We start from the raw sequence: 18,547 nt of genomic DNA on the forward strand, positions 1-18,547 counted from the left end.
AAAGTGTAGGGACTGCCGAAGTAGCTTCAACTGTTGGTGCTCCTCAGCTGTGACGTACAGTCGGTGACAGCGGGTAGGCGGTAGACGGTACTCCTCGGTGTCGCCGTCTGATTCTATGAGGCCACGCATTCGTAAGAGGGCGAGCAACTCGGCACCACTGACAGCGCAAAGAATGGTGGCCTCCACGTTCAGCGAAATCGGCTTTGGACGTGCTGCTGACCTCGACGCTGATCTGCGTGGCGCACCGACCCTGGCCGCGCTACCCTCTCGCTTTGCCGACGAGCGCGCCGCTGACATCGACGACGGTACGTGACGAGATCCGGAGCGTTGCGGTGGTGCAGACTCACCACGAGCAACCGATACCGACGTCTGCTCATTCCACCTTCGACCACCCTGTGAGCGCTGCTCAGCCGCCACCTCGGGCCGCCTTCGATGCTCATGCGAGCAACATCTCTGCTCTCGGGCTGCGGACTTCGTGTGGCCCTCTTCTCTTGGCGTCCGCGTATTCCTGACATATCGAGCGATCGGATCGCTGAGTGCGCTGCGCAGCGCAGTTGCGGTTTCCACACCGGCTGCTGGAAGGCGCTCCTCCAACCAACGCGGTTCCCTGGACATGGCGGGCCCTTCGTCACCGCCGTCCGTCGTGGAATCCTCTCTCGAGCCAGGGGTAAAGGTCTGTTTTTTTACTACGGTTTTAATGCTCGGTTCAGCTGTTCCGGAGCAAACCTCGACTTCTATGGAGGCATCCCCATTGTCACATTGGCAAAACAACCCCGCGGATGGCGACCGCGTCGGCGTAGCAGTTTCAGCCCGCGTACTGTGAGGTGGTCGGGGCGACGGGCTTGAGTCTTCCCCGTCGTCCGACACACACACCTCGGGGACATCCCTGGTGGGAAGTTGTGTTATAGAGACCAATGCCTCACCACTCGCAGCGGCATGCAAGGAAACGCCCTTTGCTGTCCGTGGCGCCAGTGGCTCAGGCGATCGAGTAGTGAGCTGCTTCATCTTCTGACGCAACCGCTCCTGCACGACGCGAAACGCATCAAACGATCGCTCGGCGTCTGTGCTTATCGCGTCGCCGACCGTGGAGCCTGTCGCTGTATCATGCGATTTCGGGCAGGGACGTTTGTATGGGGTGCCTCTATCCTCACTGCGTGAGACTGGTGGCGCTTCAGTCGGCGCAAGGGGTCGGTGGGAGGAATTGGGTGACTGCTCTTGAAACTGGTACGAATACAATCCAGCCACGCCGCCCGGCATTAGTGGAGTGGGCAACGACTTACTGGTGTCGTGTGACGTGCGCAAACCGACCTCTATCGCGGATATGGGGATACCAGAGTGTGCCATTGAATTCGGTAATGTACCCGGCGAGGGCTTAGTGTGCCCTGATGTAGGAGCCTCACATGTAAAGGCTGTGGCGTGGTGTCGTGCAAGCTGCAGCATCGCCGTCACCCCGGAGACGGGCTTTGGTGCGTAACCGCGACTGGTGGAGGTGGGCGGGCAGCTCGCATCCGCCGGACCCCACAGAGGGGCTCTGACCTTAATCGTGCTGGGCAACTGATTCACTTCACGTTCGGTGAGACTGATTTCGTGCTGCGCATGAGCACTGGGCGTCAGCGGTCTCGAGGTCGAACCCGAAGATGGCGGTGCGGGCATTGAATCCAGTATTTTTCCGGACCCGCTGGACACTGCGGGGGAAGCGCTTCTCTCCTCTGTCAAGTAGCGCTGTCCAAAAATACGGCGCTGCCTCTGTTCTTCACTCTCATGTTGCCCAACCGTGTAGGATAGCTTTGAAAGGCGCGCACGCATCGCGTGCAACTGGCCCTCCAAAGTGTCAACCATGATGGAGGATAGAAATACGGGCCCCCCAAAAAGGTAATCGGCGAGCGAAGAGGTCAAAAAAAAAGGTGTCTCAGTTGAGGGGGTGAACTTTTTTTTTGTTCTTCCCACGTAATCTTTACGCTTGAACGTCGGCCGGAGTTTTTCATGAAAGGGGAGGAGAGTGGAAGTGGAGAATGACAAATAACCAGGGAACAAAGGCAAACAAGGTTGCACATGTGAAGAACAAACAGGGGAAGGCCTCAACTTCTTTCAAACAGCGCCTGCCCCTTCCCAGGATTTCGAGTGCTTCTACACTGACTTCCAGCTAGAGCCTACCCGAATCCAGCACCCATACACACACACACACACAGAGAGAGAGACGTGTGTCGGGAGGCGCCTGGCAAAGGACGGGACGCTCTACCCGCGACCCCCCTCCCGTCTCGTCCGCCACAGATCTGCCTTCCGTCTGAAGTGAAGGGGAAACACAGCAGCCAAACGCATAAAAAAATCGGAGCTGGGAGCTTCTGTGTGTGTGTCTGTGTGTGTATCCTTCTCGACCCTGAATACCTCGATTCGAGGAAGACAAACCAAGTCATTGACACAATCGTGATCCGTGAGGGCTTCACAAAAATCCACAATCACAAAGGAGAGGGGAGGTGGAAGAGAAAGGGGAGGGGGGACACATCCCTTGACTCCCGAAATATAAAGGTGAAAAAAAAGTATCCAAAGTACAGCAATACACTCACAGACATCTACACACTGAAAGTGTTTAACACGTGGGTTTAACACGACCCATCACCAGTGGTCTTCAGGATGCATGCGTTTTTTTGTTCTTGTCGTCGCTCTGTGCTTTCAGGAGCTCCTTTCCTTTTTCCTTTTGCCCCTCCTTCCCACTCCATCTGAACGTCGACTGCATTCCGCCTCCGTCGATCGAATGTGTGCACTCGCGTGGCACCTCAGCGGAGCCGTATCACAAACCACTTAACATCGCATGGTCGCGAAACGAAAAAGAGTCAGAGAAGCGGGGCAAAAAAAAAAAAGAAAAAATATGAGCCCGTCACGGCACAAGTGTCCGCACCATTCTAATTGTAATGGAGAACTAGAAAAGGAGGCAAGCAGAACAGTTCTCGTTGTTGTTGTTATTATCCAACACAGCAACATCCCACTGACATAATTCTGTGGCACTGAAGTGTGGAAGGGAAAAAGGCTGCGACACGAGGCATCGCAAACGCTCCATGAAGTCCCACAGCCACCTGAAGAGTCAAAAGGCTCGAGACAGCCAATGGGAGCATCTCCCCGTCCCCAACACATGCATATATATGCCCCACCCAGAATAGAGGGAATCGAAAAAAAAAAAATAGAGTTAATGGAAGAGGCCCCACAGAACAATAGAGGTGAGGTAGCAGGTTACGAGGTTTTTCTCTGCTCCCCTGGCCGGATTCCATTTAGAGCCGAAGTGAGAAGACGCGCACACACGCGATTCAAGCATGAAGATGATCTCACATCTACTCTGGCAGAGTGATAATGAAAAGGGGGGAAAAAACGTCATCATCTGCGAAGATGTGAGAGGCAAAGAGGGGACGGGAAGGTAACGGGAAATAAAAAAGAGAGCTGTGAAAAAAAAAAGCATCACTGGGCAACAAAGTATCACAAGGTGTAACTCTGCAGCGCCAACCCCCCCCCCCCACACACACACGCACCAACAAAGGAAGCAACAGATCGGTATCTTCACTGACCAGTGCGAGCCCCACAGACAAAATCGATAAACCGAAAAGATTAAACGCAAATCTGCACTAGAGGGCACCTACAAGCCCCCAGAAGAACAACGCGCCTATCCTGAAAACTATCGTGTAGTGGACACGTGTGTGTGTGTGTGTGTATTCCTGTGCCGATACACACAAATAGTGACTTTCATCTCCAAAAATAGGGAGAGCGAAGGAGGGGGGGGGAGTTCGAGGGGAAAACAAAATAAATGGTGGGGGGAACCCTTCGTATCAACTTCAAGTGAGGTGTGAAGTGGGGGCAGAAGGAGCTGAAGAGAAAGGCTATATGAGCTGGGTCCACGCATCTGCATGAGCGCGGGCGAATAGAAAAGAAAAACAAGAAAAAGATCAAAAGATAAAAACGCATCAGCTGTGGGAAGACATAATAAAATCATTCGTAGATGAATATGTGACACACGCACACAGACAGACACAGACAAATCCACACACACACACACACACACAATTTGAGAAGCACACACAGAAAAAAAGAGGGGGGGGCGGGTAATACACACAGCCTTTTTTCCGATCTCATCGGCGGCCGGAAGAAGAGAAGAGATACAGAAGGGGGGAGGGAGGGGAGAGGAGGGGAGGGGGCACAGAGAGAGAGAGGTGGGGGCGGGAACACCTGCGTAATACGGTGGATATAAACGTAAACACGGTCTGATCTTTAAAGGGGGGGATATTTTGAGCGAAACATTCGAAACTGATGGGGAACACAGGTTTCGTCGGGGCCGTGAGTATCAGGCTGCCCCCTCCCCCCACTCCTAATGCTTTATACTTTTCTTGACGACGTACTGCAGCGAATAGCATGGCTTCACTGCGGGACCTTCATGGAAAATGACATGAAGAAACCGTCCTGTAGCGAAGGACACACACACACACACAGCAACAACAACAATAAAAAAGGGTGGAGAAAAAGAATCACCGAGAAATGAGCAAGTGAGCCGCAAATGAAAAACAAAAAAGATGGGGTGGTGGTGGTGATTATGGTTCCAAGAAAGTGCTCTTCAGTGCTGCAGCTGCCTTTTATTCACTATCGGCGAGGCCGCTCTCCCCACAGGGGCCGCGAGTGTTTGCACGGCATCGATGGCACAACGCTCGCCACACGGGTACAAACCGCTTGTCCACGTCGTTCACGTTAATCACTGAAAGCCTATCCGAAATGTCATCCTCGTTTTCTCTTCTCGACTTCGTGCCACGCAAGCGACGGCTGCGGTAGATCTCATTAATGAGTTTCACATCTCCGGTGAGGAGCACCGTCTCTACTCCATGCAGCGCCCGCAGCACGCGTTGCATAACACCATCCGCTGCTTGCTTCTGCCCACCACACGGAGTGAAGAAGGCCTGCTGCTTCTCCACCAAGATTTCCCAGATCGAGCGCTTGGTTCTGCCGGCAGCGTTTGCTGGCTTTTCACGGTTCGGCAGCGGCTCACAGACGGTCTGCGCGCTCGGCCAGACGCCATGATGTCGTGTGAAGCACGAGCCGAAAAAACCCCACACGACCACTCCATCGAGCAGCTCGACATCAGCGTACGGGGGGATAGACTTGAACTGGTTAAAACCAAAGTTATCAAGATCTACAAGGACTACGATGGGGGCCACAGTCGACTTTGAGCACATCTCTGAGTATCGTGAGACCACACGAAGTGTTTCACACTGAATACAGTGGCAGGTCTTCGACATCCACGCGTCACCGCTGATGAAGTGAGCGTCATGGCGTGCGTCCTGGTCATCACAAGCCCCAGCGACGATGCTGAAGCCCTCCTCGCCTGGGAGATGAAACTTTACAAACGCCTTGCCGCCTTGCGCCGCAGAGCTTGCGTCAGAGGATGCCGATCGTTTATTGTTGGGAGGTTTCGTGGCGACATCCCCCTCATCAAATGCAACTTCTTCGAACATTGGCGGAAGAACCCTTCAGGAACACAAATAAATAATGGGGGGAGCTAAGGCGCTACAGGGAGGAGAGAAAAGCTGCGCGCTCAGTATGAGGGGAGGGGGTTGAGCGATGCACACAAAACAGGAAAAAGAACGGAAACGAGAACAACAACTGAGGTAGGCGAAGCGTTTTTGTTTTCGTGTGAGATGCAAGTAAACCTACACGACCGGTTCACCGTTCAACGCCTCTTTATTCGTGTATAGCTTTGCCACTTGCGCTTCACAAGGACAGCGAAAGTGCGTAAAGTGGGTGTGGTGCGGCTGTCGGTGGCGTTGGGGGAGGGGGAAGGGGGGGGGGGGCGAAGGCGAGGGTGAGGGGGTTCGTATCACAAGGACGTATGTAGATGAGTGGAAGCCCTTTTATGGCGTAATAGTGTATGTTTGGCGAAGGGACAAAAAAAGAGGGGGGAAAAGCTAAATACGCAAAAGAAACCCGAATACGTTTACAGAACGCCAAGTAACCGGGATGCAACTGTTTTGGGTGCCAATATAGACGCAGAAACACACACACACACAGAGAGGAAGAGACAGACGCCCACAACTTCTCCCTCTATTAGCGAGTAGAATTATGACGCTTAGAAAACGAAAACAACAGCGACAAGGGCCCCCTTTTCTGTTCAAGCAGGGTCCGCTGGACTAGTCGTGTGATGGCGATGGAAGTTAGTGGTGGTGAAGATGAAAAAACGATCTGTGTCGTCGATCGCGTGGAGAACACGGAAGTCGCCCAAGGGGTGGAAAGCTGGCGAGACCGGGGAAGGGGGGAAGGGGGAAAAGGGGGGGGGGGGAGTGAAGAAGAGCGAGTGTGTTTGTGTGTATGTATGTGTTGGCAATGTTGCTCATCCCCACAGCGAAGTCGTGGAGGACGTACCTTGACGAAGTAGCGGGGAGATACGGATAACTCAGAGCAGATGGACCTGACAGCGGCCAAAGAGATGTTACCGGTTGCATCCCTGTGATACCGAGGACGAATCACATGTGTGTGTGTGGGGGGGGGGGGTGATAGCGCCGGAAGGGAGTGGAATGAGGCTCCATCTGCCGCAGCTGGGGTTGAGGCAGTGAGAGCCAATGGAGCAAGGTACTCGCCTCAAAAGGATTCCCTGCGGCAAAGGCGGGAGGGAGGGGGGTGGGGTGAGGAAGGAGGTGCTGCTGCAGAATCACACATACCTGCTCAAAGGTTTGTCCTCATGAGCATCACCGAACCAACGATTTGCTCATTTCTCCCTCTCTCTCCCCCTCATTTGTCCTAATTGTGTTCTTCCCCATGTACTCTGTGAGTAATGAATACAAGAACACAGCATACTCAGTGGGGGGCGGGGGAGGGGGGTAAGAAAAAAAAAACAGCAACACAGACACGGGAAAGATGGCTGTTATCCGCAATCAATTCCCTTAGCCCCCGAGGAGCGGGCACACGAGATTGCCTTCCGCCCCCCCCCCCGGGAAACACACACATACACACACACACACACACACACTGTCATTTGCCTGAAGAAGAGAAATGTGGCTCAGTCAAGGCGGGCCTTTTTCAGTTGGCGAATCCCCGACTCCTCATCTCCGCATTGCCGTGTGTCGAGTGGGGAGGTCACGTGATGATCACCACTGACGCCCTCGGAGATGCATGTTGCTGACCCTTTTCGAAAGACCTTGGCAACACTCCGACGCTCCCAGCACAGATCGTCGAGACCGCCAGCTGTTGCGCTTTGACGCGGAGCACGGGAGCCCGTAGGTGGCGGAACCGTATAGCCCAATAAAGGACGCGGGTGAGCCCCATCGGCGAATTCATCGCTGTAGAGCTGCTTCGTCGAATCGACCGGGATGGCAACCAAACTAGTCCACTCGTCCCACAGGGAGCTGGGGTCACCACCAAAGAAGGCCATGGCCCGAATGCCCCTCTTCAACCATTGCACCACCTTCCGATAGAGGTTCGCGTGCGCCTCCGTCACGGAGGACGCAGCGGCGAGTTCCTTACGCAAGTGCAAAGAGATGCGGTGTATGCAACGCCCAACAACGCCAACAACAGGAATCGCCAGGTCGTTGTACTCGGGCCGCGCAGGAGCGCAGGTTTGCTCTTTTGCCGCTCTCCAAGCATCGGATAGTTCCAGTGCATCCTCGACAAGTGTCTCCAGACGCTCCGTGGACTTCTCCGCGCACTGCAACATCATCATAGTGTCATACATCACGAGCTTCAGCTCTACTTCCACCAGCAAAGCGCACTGCTGGACCTCAGCATCGTATCCTCCCTGCGCGTCTTCCCACTGTGCCGTTGCGTCTAACACGTCATTCAAAAGCGCGCGGCAAAACGTCTCCACGCCGATTTGCTTCATCCACAATTGTGTAGCCGTTGCCGCCGTCTTCAAGCGCACCTCACGCTTTTCCGTCTTGGTGAACTCAGTAACAGACACGCGGTACAGCTGTACGCAATGAACGACTGAGTAGAGGATGGCCCGTAGCTTATCGACGCTAATGGCCAGCCTATGCAAGTACTCCAGCTGTGTTTCGGCGCGTGTACATGCCGCCGCATCCTCGAGAGTGGGGTGCTCAGTCGCCAGAGCCCATGTCAGGCACACAGCGTGGCGGTCGAGCAGAAACATCCACAAGTCCGCGTCGTCTGGAGCGGCAAACATCTCCGTCACAGACCACCGGTGGTGAGAACGAACGTACGTGGAAAACCATCGATGCAGCAGATGAAGGTAAAAATGGGTTTGCGAGCCGTTCAAGCTGCGGCACGGTTCAGTAGACGCAGACGTCTCGTCGTGGTCTTCCAGAAGACCCTGCACAAGCAATCCCAGTGCGGGTAGGCAGCCCTGGTCATTCGGCACCTTCACGAGAACGCTCAGCAGCGCGTCCCGCAGCTCTTGTAGCCGGGTGCTGTGGACAGGCGACCGCATACCGGGCTTCCCAGACGCCTCTGGAGCATTCTTTCCTTCGGTCAGCTCTGCCATGTGGGCATGCAGGGCAGATGCGGACTCCATCCAGGACGAGCGCAGCGTCGCCTGCCCAACCGCGAGAATGTCCTTGACTTTCTGCTCGTTGACTTCAGTCTCCTCATATTCGCGAAGGAGGTCAGGCAACGCGACAGAGGGCACCCGCAAGTCCCTTTTAAATGTACGCCGCACGAGCGCCTCCACGACAGCCTCGGTAGAGCTACCCAGAGCAGGCGCGACCGTCTCGCTGAGCCAAATCCGTTCCACCCTCCCAATCAGCGGATAATGGGCGAACAAGTGGGCCGATTCGGCAGAAAGCCGCGCGAACTCTTGCAGGGGCTTTGCCAGCGCTTCCTCCAACTCTGTCAAGGAAGGAGCAGTGTCACGGGCCACCATGGATGGGAGAACCGACACAGCGCCGTCGGCTTGCTCCATCACCGTGGCAAGTCCAGCCTTTGCAGCCCCAGAGCTACCCCAACAGAGCCGCCGATAGAGGTGCCAATATGAGTCGATAGCTTCTGTCTGTATGTTATGCAGTCGCACAGAGGCGGTCACAATAGGTACATCCGAAGCGGGACGCATCGTAGACGGCGGATTCTGGCCACTCAGTCCAGCCAGCCACTGCTCCCAGCGAGCTGGTGAAAGAGGGACGCACCGGGCGCTCGCCTCATACACGGCGTGGTAATGCCGCAACCCTTGGGCGCGTCCAGAGTCAGAAAGGTGCGACTGCTCCCGGTGTATTTTCCAAAGGCGCTCTAAAGCATCCAGTGTGGCGTAGACCGAGCGGATGCACAGCGTCTGTGTGCCCTTCTTGACGTAGTCACTCCCGCACGCGAGAAGTGGAGTGATCTCCGCAGAAGCGTTGATTTCCTTCAAGGCAGTCATTTTTTTTTAATTATACGTTGGTGTGAAAGCAGCTACCGACTAAAGGCTCTGCTGATGCACCTCCTCCCCCCTTTCGCCCGGAGCAGGGAGGCCACTGTCTCCTGCGATGCGGCCGATTCGCCAAGGAGCAATACACCTTGGGGGAGCAGAGAGAGAGGAAGGGGGGGAAGGGGGGGCAAAAAAAACAAGTGTAGAAGGGGACGAGCGACATTGAAAAAGTGGAGGAGAAGGGCGAATGACATGACGCGTGTACTGGTGTAAAAGAGGAGGTGAGAGGAAGTCCCCTCACGGCGGGGGAGCCAACAACAACAACAAAAAACATTGAGTCGATTCATGGCATCCTGACAAAAAGGGAGGAAACACAAACAAAAAAAGAAACGACAGGTTGGAGTCGATCCCAGAGAAGATGGTCCATCTGTCACAGGATTGTGTCTGATCGGAGGAAGTCACAGAAGGTGCACACATTGACAGATGAAGCTCGGCTCCCCCCCCCTCCCGATACTTCTTCCAGTGTCTTCATTTTTTTTAAAACAGTGCTAACAGGTAGTAACTGCGAAACAAAGTATCCTCTCTTGTCCTTCACTCGCAACGCGTACAGTGGAATGGAAGCGTTGGGAAAAAGCGGTCAAGGAAAAATAGGTGGGTTGTCCTTGTCTTCCATTTGTTCCCGACCGCTGCACTGAAGTAGTATCTTGCGGCTTTTTCTTTCCTCTTCACATCTGTAAAAACAAATCCATGCAGATTACTCATCACGGAAGAACAAGAACAAACTTGCTTGACCCCAGGCAGGGATACGTACGCATCTTGCGTCTCAAGGCTCCCCGCCGTTCAATCCTGCCGAGACATACACAGAAGGAAGACCACGCAAGAACCGAGGGACCCGGCGCACGAGAAAAAATGTGTAATCATAATAAACCCCAGAGACTGGGGTGCCGAACAGGGGTAGGGGGAAGTGAAGGGGCAGAGGGTTACACATTCGTAACGCTGCCGTGCGCAAAGATCTAAGAGAGGTGAAACGCAGTACGAAACACCTGCGTATATACACAAAGTCACTGCGTTTCTCAAAACTAATTGGTGAGAAGATTCGACAAGATGTCGCTTGTCTCCTCAACATGAAGTGGCGAGGCGCCCCTCAACGACAGGAACGTGTTCGAGGGTGGGGAAAAAAAAGGGTCGACGTGAAGTTCTCTGATGGAAACAGGGGTGTCCAAAAACCCTCCGTGTGTGTGTGTCTATATATATATGTGTGCATATAAACGTATACATGTGTATACACATATACACACACTTAATAAACAAACACCCGGCCAATTTCCAAAGCGCTCACACAGTCAAGGAAGACACAGAAAAAAGAAGAGAAAGAGAAATCGTCCTTGTGGCAAAAAAAAAAAGAACAGCTGCAAACGTTGGCGAAGTCAAATAGTGACTGGGGAGTCAAGCGTGACAAATTAACGAGGCCTCAAGAAACCCGGGAAAAAAATTGAAGAGTAATGTGCCCCGACACAACAAACCTTTTGTTAAAGGTTTCCATGGGCCAAGTGACCATGACTTGGAGGGAGGGCCATGCATTATTGAAAATGGCAGCCCACCCACCCACCAACCAAAGATAGTCTGTGGTGCGCAGATGGCAAGCTGGTGTAGCAGATTGGTGAAGCGACCGTTGCTCCTTGATTTTGAAATCAACTAAAGAGGCGGTATTGAAGAGTCTAATGGACTGGCATGTGGAGGCGGGAGGGACGACAACAGCACAATACAACACAATAAAATCCAATACAGTTGCACCCCTCCCTGCCTACCGCTGCTGCTTCCACCCCCCCTCCTCTTCTGCGGACGGTACACCCCCCCCCTCACCTTCAGTTCGAATCACCAGACCTAGGAGAATAACGATGAGGAAGAAAGCAGAAAGCAGCAACAAAACCCTTAATGAGAGTAAAAATCTATATGTGTACCCGGGATAGCAGCAAGGGAGTCAAGGGAGGAGGAGTAGAAAAAAGTAATAAGCATCACCATGACCAAAATCAACAACAACAAAACATATATACACACACACGAGCCGTCCTGCACCCGGCATACATGGGGAAAGGAGCAATGTATGCATCACAAGCGCCACACCTTGTTGAATGAGACCACAAACGCATAGAAAAACAAATGTCAACAAAAGAAAAGCAGACTTACGTGCTTGTCTCGCTCTCCTCAAATCTTTTCCATATCCCCCCCACCCCACCCCCTCGCACTTCATCCCTGATTCCCGAAGGTATCGGGGTAGGCATCCGCATGGAGTCAGAGCATACCCACCAGGAGTTGGGAAAAAGGGGAATGCGGTGAAGGAAAAATCTCCTCCCCCCCCCTCCCCCAATAAAAAAAAAAGAAATGATAACAATAATAATACGTCTTCGATTACTGTTTTTTTTTTCGTTCGCCAGCCACAAACGATCGTGCTCAACTCAATGAAGAGATGAGAGGGGAAAAAAAGATTTATCGGTGGAGGGGGAAGGGGTCCAAGGTATTGACATAAAGGAGAATTGGAGTGCACAAACGCCATGTTCTGAAGCGATCAAGCCAATCATTTTTCGGCCCGCTCACCCGAGACACCTGCGTTCGGTACATGGGTGATGAGCTTTTCAAGTAACTCTTTCTCCCTCTGTGGGAGCACCCAGCCTACCCTCGCCTTTGGCCTCCAGCTCTACGTCCCTCCCCTCCCCTCCCCCCCACCACCACCCTCACACACCATTTTCAAAAGAGAGATGTTTATATGTATTGTTACCACATGCCAGTTTTTGTTCCGCGGCTTCAGACATGCCGCGACTTCTCGTACTCGTAAATTTGAATAATCGGGGGCAGCAGCTCGCTCAACGACTTGAACAACAGCTCGAATACGATTACAAGTGCGTTGAAGGCCTGAATGTCGTCACGGCTAATGACCTTGTCCTTTGATATTTGAATACTCGTGGCTAGAAGGCGCTTCACGAGATCCTCATCTTTCGTATCCAGCAGCGCAGCTGAGTCCAATCCCTTGGACAAGGCCTCTTCTACAATGGAGGCGTTGACGTACATGTTGAGTGCCTGCCTATCGGCGTGGTCCACTTGCAGCGCAGCGGCGTAAAAGTTCCGCTGTATGTTGCCCGTGACATGATGTAGACTACGGCACGCAAGCACCGTCTTCCATATCGTGTGCAGCGACTCCTCCATGGACCACGTGCGCCATTGCTCTGTTGCGTCAATCATACACTGACAGAAATGACGAATGAGCTTGCCAGCATCCAACAAGAAAGGACGCGTCAGCTCCATCATGTCACGCAAAATGATCCCTGGCGGCTGCTCACGCAGCCGGTGGAGCCTTTCCATGGAGGATACGAGAGCCTCCTCCAGTGACATGACCTCGCCTAGACAGAGCCGCAAGCTCGCGCAGGCCGCAGTGGGGTAATCGCCGCCGCGAATGGTGGGCTCGGTTGCGCACTTGGGCACCCAATCCCCGTACTGTTTCAAAAGAGCCTGTTGTTCCTTCACGAGCGCGCGCGCCTTGGCAACCAAAAAGTCTGTTTCCCTTCCCTCCTGCGTAATAGGGGCACACCCGAGGCTGACAATTATCTGCGCCAGATCGTTTATGCGTATGAAGCATTTTGTACGCATGTTCCACAAGACACGGATTGGGTCGACGGGGAATACAAATGTGCAAATGAGGTAGTACGAGATGAAGGCAAAGACGTTGTCTATCAAACGTGCCAAGAGCAAACTCGGCGACGTTGCCAGCCGCAAGCCTGCCACGCTTGTCACTGCGACATACTGCGCACCACAACCGTACACGGGATGGAGGGAAAAGCACATGGATACGAATACCCAAGCCATGGTCAGCGCCGTTATCCCCGCCAGATTGTGCACCTGGCTAGCCGTGAAATACGACAGCGAAACACCAATACAGAGGCCGCAAATACGATGGATGCCGATGGCAAGAGTCTCGGATGCGGTCTGCTGGGCTAATCGAATCAATATGGTCATACCGAAGTAGTACACGTTTTCCCGATCGTAGTTTAGGGTAAAGGCGCAGGCCACAGCAAAGCCACCGGTGTAACGGATCGTGTCCTTGAGAAGACGAATGTTGTACGGCGTACTCATTGCCAAGCGCTTCGGCAGCTCCGACCAGAAGTCGCACCAACGGTCGTAGAAGAAAAAATTGAAGGCGCGGCGCCAGACACTGGGGTAATGCGATGGATCAAAAGTCTTCATGCGGTTTTCAAACCGCTGCAGTTCCACGGCAATGTCGATGAGACTATAGTGGAAGCCCAATAAACCAAGGCAGGCATTCGTCTCCTCTTCGGACAGATTCCGCATCAGTAGCATTTCCAGCTGTTGCCGCTCGATGAGGTCCGAAAGAATCTGCGTCTTCTCCGCCATGTCCGCAAAACTCACCTTGGCGCAAAGCTCATTTGGGTCGAGGTATCTGCCAATCTGCACCAGCAATCTCATCACCTCATCTGCCAGGTTCATGGCTGGTGTCTGCACCCGTTTCTCGAACTCCCTGATGTCCTGCTGAATCTGACTGCGATGCAGCCAGTGGACATTCTCGAGTCTGTTCGCCGACGCCGCGGACATCGCGTAGAGGTGCATCTTTATGCGCTGGAGAAAGACAAGGCGCTCGTTACGAAGGATGTTGTTTAAATTGAGCTCAAAAGGTTCGTACGTTGCAAAGTTGATCGCCGTGCGCACATTCGTCGTCAGTGCGTTGATCTTCACAAAGGGGATCTGCTTGAGGGCCATCTTTGCATCCATGCTTACAGGCGCCCAGAAGCTCTTCATGGCGTTACCCACTCCAGCGCTGTGAAGCTTGTGAAGATTGAGAAGACTCTCATCTGCCTGCTTATAGCTTAGAGTGGGGTACGGCAAACTCGCGGCCAAGACGGTGAAAAAAGCGGCGATGACCACGTTAGCGGCATACTTGCCAACGAACGTCAGCGTCTCCCCGCCGGGCGAGTGCTCCGTTTGCATGATGATAATCACGAACATCATCATCAGTCGCTTGGCTGGTAAATCGCCAAAGAGGGAGAAGAAGGCACAACCAAAGATGGCGCCGCACCACCAGCCCGATAAGTTATTCCTCGCACCGACCGCATTCATAATAATACCCCACGTCATGAACACCGCGACAGTCTGGAAGGCGATCACTGCCATGGCTATCGAGGCGCCAAGGGATGGTCGAACAAACAGACCAGCCAAGATGGGGAGTAGGCTACCCGATACAAACCAATCTCTCGTCCTTGGATGTTCCACAAGGAGAAAAGTGGGCAACACCGCAAACGCTGTGACGCGGAAACCGAAGAGGATGTTGCGCATCAGGGCTTCTGACTTGAGGCTTTCCCACACTGCTATCAAGCTCACCGTGTCGTCCTCGAGGTTTTCGCGAGAGGAGCACGAGAGGGCGTGGTGCATTGGCAAGCTTCGAAAGTGATCTGCCGCCTTCTCTTCGTCAAAAGCGAGGCTCGCATTTGGGGACATACCTGGGTGACCACCTGTACAAAGACCTGCTGACGGCGGGGCCAGAGGAGACAGATTCCCTGACCGGTAATCGCCATTTCGCGAAGGGGGCCTGCTATCGCTGAGTTGTCTGGCGGAAGACCGCCACAGAGCATGTACAAGTTTGGCGGTCTCCCCAGTCACCAGGTCGCCTCGAACACGGTCAGGGCCAACGCCGGCGAAATCCCCACCACCGAGCGAGGAAGAAATTCGCTGGAGCGGAGGGGCGCCATAGGGGGCATTCGCAGCGCTGGAAGAAGCAGGACACACTGCGAGTGGTGAGGAGACTGTGCACTTGTCAGGTATAGAAGACGGCCTCTCGTCCGCGTCGTTTGCGCCGACAAAGAAGGTGAAACTGTTGATGGGATCATTGCCGTCTCTCGGCTGCTCCTCTTCGATGTGGCCGCACAGAACCCTTTTCAGACCCCCACGAGGTGCTTCAAAGATGCCCCTCTCGGTGATACCAGCGAAGCCCTGTGACCTCACCTGCGGTGCTGCTAAACTGAGATTTTGATTGCCGTCGTACCCGTGACTCACCTCTGGCACGTGGCTCTCGTCCACGGCAGCGCCCTTCCATGGAGCCGTCGTGATGGGCTTGAAAGGGGAGAAAGGGTAGAAGGATTGATTTCCTGGCAATTCGTTGACCACCGGGCAGTAACGCTTACCCTCTGTCACGATGACACTGTGTTCCCGCACCGGCAGAGTGGGCGACTGCGTCTCAGAGCTGTGGAGCTTTCCCTCCGCTGCGTCAGCGAACGAGACAAAGAGCTTCTCAGGGACAGCCGGATATTGGCTACTCGGTCGCTCGGCTGCGTAGTTTTTGAGAGTGGAACCGGAGTAACCCTCTCTACCGACGCTTCGCGTCTGGGCTCGCGCCGGCGATAGCGTAGCGGCATCCTTTTTTGTGGGAGGCATGGAATGTGCGTCATTGACTAGGGGAGGGACCACAGTGTTGCGTCGAGGCTCCGGAACGGCCTGTGTGGCGGGTGGTGTACCCGATACGCTGTCTGGAGGGCGCAAGTTGCCCCTCATGGCGCTTTTCTTGGAGTCCACAGCGGCGATGTCGGGCACGGTGCCCTGGATTGACCTATGACTGTGCGCGGACATTTCACATAGGGTAGGTCTATTGACGTTGCCTATCTCCTGAGAGGAGAGCCTTTGGGGGCCTTCAAAGTAGTACATGTACAACACAGAGGCGATAAGAGGCGCAAGGTGGGGGAAGAAGAGCAAACAGTTAGTCAGTAGTCGAGTATTCAGGGTGCCGAGAGTCATGACTGCTTTTCCAGCACTCGATGTCGATGGCCCCCACTACAGCAACAATACACAGAACCAATCCTTCACCTCATCTCATATACTCGAGAAGGGCCGGGGGAGAGGAGGAGGAGGAGGGGGGGGTGAAAGGAAAGGCTGCTCGGCGGACGATGCGAGGATTCGGCTTTTGTACACCGATGAGTCCATACCGGCCCTTGCTCGACCCCCTCCCCCCTTAATGCCAAAAACATCACGGGGAGTCACAGGGGTCGGTCGCCTTAGACGCCAAAAGGAGACTACATCACCGCATCGCTTGAGATGGTGCTGCTCCCCATTGTGGGGGGTGTGGGTTCGGGGAGAGAGAACAAAAGCAAGAGCGAGTAGATGGAGGGCCCAAGTCGGGTACAGACGACTCTGTCAGCAGTGGCAGTGGCAGTGGCAGGTATCTCCCGATGCTTCGCGCCATTCAGTGAACCGGGAAAAAAAAAGCCGGCTAGGCGTGGAGGACAGCACCCCATTCACGTGTAGTAGACAGACCCCGTACGAGGGAGAAAAGGGGGTCATGCTCTCTCTCTTTCTCCCCCTCGGGAAGCCACCACGCCCATGCCAATATCAAATGCGGAGAGACAGAAAACAGCCGCAAAGAGTAGCTCCGGCCGTCCCTCACCCTACCCACCACTACCACCACCAGAAAAAAAAATCGAACCAGGTCAGTCTCCAGAGACCGTACATGCCGCTTATCATAATTTGCTCCGACGTTAGACTTGCTCTGTGAGAAACAAGCAAACAGCAAAACAAAAAGAAAGACCGGTGTGACTGTATGTTATTTTTCTTTTTTTTTTGAACCGACTTCTTTGCTTTCTCTCTCTCTCTCCCCCCCCCCTGGTCTCGGTGATCATTCACCGTACTCTTCCGTACACGGCACACGTACACAGACGGGGGAAAAAAAGGAATGAGATTTGACCTTTTTTTTTTTTGGGGGGGGGGGGTATACAAAAACACAAGTCGCACAGATCAGCTCAAGTGAGCCTGAGCGAGCCGCTTTCAATGAGGGAGCGGGGGAGGGAGGAGGAAAGTGGAGGAGGGGTGTATCTATGGGAGTGCTCGTCGATGTCAGTGTTTGTCTAATGGAGGTGATATCGAACGTTTGGGGATCTTTATTGCATGGAAAAGGGCTCACTGGGGGCCGCTGCGCCGTGTGTCTCGAAGGTATTTTGTGTGTGAGACAGAGAGAGAAAGAGAACATAAAAAAAAACAGAGCGGAAAACGAAAAGGACAAAAAAAACAGCAGGCGCCCGGTGTTACAGATGCCTGGCGAGATGGAACACATTGTGCATCTTGTTCAAAAGATGGCATAACAACGTCATCTCACTTGTGCGCTTTATGGACACTGACCTCGCTGGTGCGTCATTAAATTCTATGGAACAGAGGCGCGTAGAGCTGTCAAGTCGACCCCCCCCCCTCCACCAACCCGCTTTCTGTTTTCAGCGTTTGCAAGCCATCTTGGAGAAAAAATCAGACAATTTTGTCTGCGTCTTTACGGGCTGCGTTGTCGTGGTGCGGGATTCGACGGCCCCCTCGCGGACCGCGGGCGAATTAGGAGGAGGACGCGCCGGTGGCGAGGCAGAGAGTGAGCCACGCTGGCACTCGGGCGAGGTTGAGACGACCTCCGGCAAAGGTCTCTCGTCCGAGGTCGGGATCGTCGTGTCCAATGACGCTGTCGAGGTGCGCTCTGGGTGCAAGGTTGAGAGGGATGGGGAGCGCGCGGCCGAGACAACCTTGGGCTGGGTGCCAGTGCCGCCGGTGCTGCTATCACAGACTTGATGTGATGATCTCTTTGGTGTCACTGGCGTTCGCGCCATTCGCGCGCCGGAGGCGTCGTCCGCAGAACGCTTGTGGCCCGCGAGGCTGTTGTCGCGGATAAAAGCTACTCGAGCCTTGCCAAACAACAGCGCGTCCATCTTTTCCATGCCGTTACCCCCCCGCAGTGGAAGCGTGACCGCCGCGCCCGCAGATAAAGGTGAGCGCTCCTCATACTGGGCTGCCGCTGCCGTCGATGACACGCTTGCCGCAGCTCTGCTCAAGGGTGTCGTCACACACGTCGAGTTCCGCTGTTTGATTGCGTCGATGTGGTCCACGTCCCCCGGTGCGTGTGGCTGCGTCATGGGTGGCTGTGGAGTGCACAGAGGAAAACTCGTCCTTGCCGGGATGTGAACCTCCTCATCATCAAGAAAAAGCGCCATGATGAACAAAAAAACAAAAAGAGGGAGGAGAAGTTTTTTTTTTGGGGGGGGAAGAGAGAGAGAGAGGACGTATGAGGGGGAAAAAACGAAAATAAACAACCAGATGAAGAAAGAAAAACGTCGACTCGATGATGTGTTTTTATTGATTGATCGATTCACTTCTTCCTCGACCCTCTTTTTTTCTGCACACAAAGTTGTGGTTTGAGAGGAACAGCGTTGC

At 53.9% G+C, this 18,547-nt stretch overlaps 4 protein-coding genes across 4 annotated transcripts; all 4 read right to left on the reverse strand.

Annotated features, from left to right (window-relative positions):
• Positions 1–4,610: 4,610 nt before the first annotated feature.
• JKF63_02522 (uncharacterized protein) lies at positions 4,611–5,483 on the reverse strand (the record flags this gene model as incomplete). The annotated part of the gene is made up of 1 exon (XM_067898547.1): positions 4,611–5,483. One exon carries the CDS (start codon positions 5,481–5,483, stop codon positions 4,611–4,613), a length of 873 nt encoding a protein of 290 aa, XP_067754704.1.
• Positions 5,484–7,021: 1,538 nt separating this feature from the next.
• JKF63_02523 (uncharacterized protein) lies at positions 7,022–9,325 on the reverse strand (the record flags this gene model as incomplete). Its single annotated transcript, XM_067898548.1, has 1 exon — positions 7,022–9,325. One exon carries the CDS (start codon positions 9,323–9,325, stop codon positions 7,022–7,024), a length of 2,304 nt encoding a protein of 767 aa, XP_067754705.1.
• Positions 9,326–12,115: 2,790 nt separating this feature from the next.
• JKF63_02524 (uncharacterized protein) lies at positions 12,116–15,940 on the reverse strand (the record flags this gene model as incomplete). The annotated part of the gene is made up of 1 exon (XM_067898549.1): positions 12,116–15,940. One exon carries the CDS (start codon positions 15,938–15,940, stop codon positions 12,116–12,118), a length of 3,825 nt encoding a protein of 1,274 aa, XP_067754706.1.
• Positions 15,941–17,568: 1,628 nt separating this feature from the next.
• Positions 17,569–18,327, reverse strand: JKF63_02525 (uncharacterized protein; the record flags this gene model as incomplete). The annotated part of the gene is made up of 1 exon (XM_067898550.1): positions 17,569–18,327. The coding sequence occupies one exon, from the start codon at positions 18,325–18,327 to the stop codon at positions 17,569–17,571; it is 759 nt and encodes a 252-aa protein (XP_067754707.1).
• Positions 18,328–18,547: the final 220 nt, after the last annotated feature.

This window comes from Porcisia hertigi, chromosome 32 (genome assembly GCF_017918235.1).
Source record: "Porcisia hertigi strain C119 chromosome 32, whole genome shotgun sequence".
Taxonomy (NCBI): domain Eukaryota; phylum Euglenozoa; class Kinetoplastea; order Trypanosomatida; family Trypanosomatidae; genus Porcisia; species Porcisia hertigi.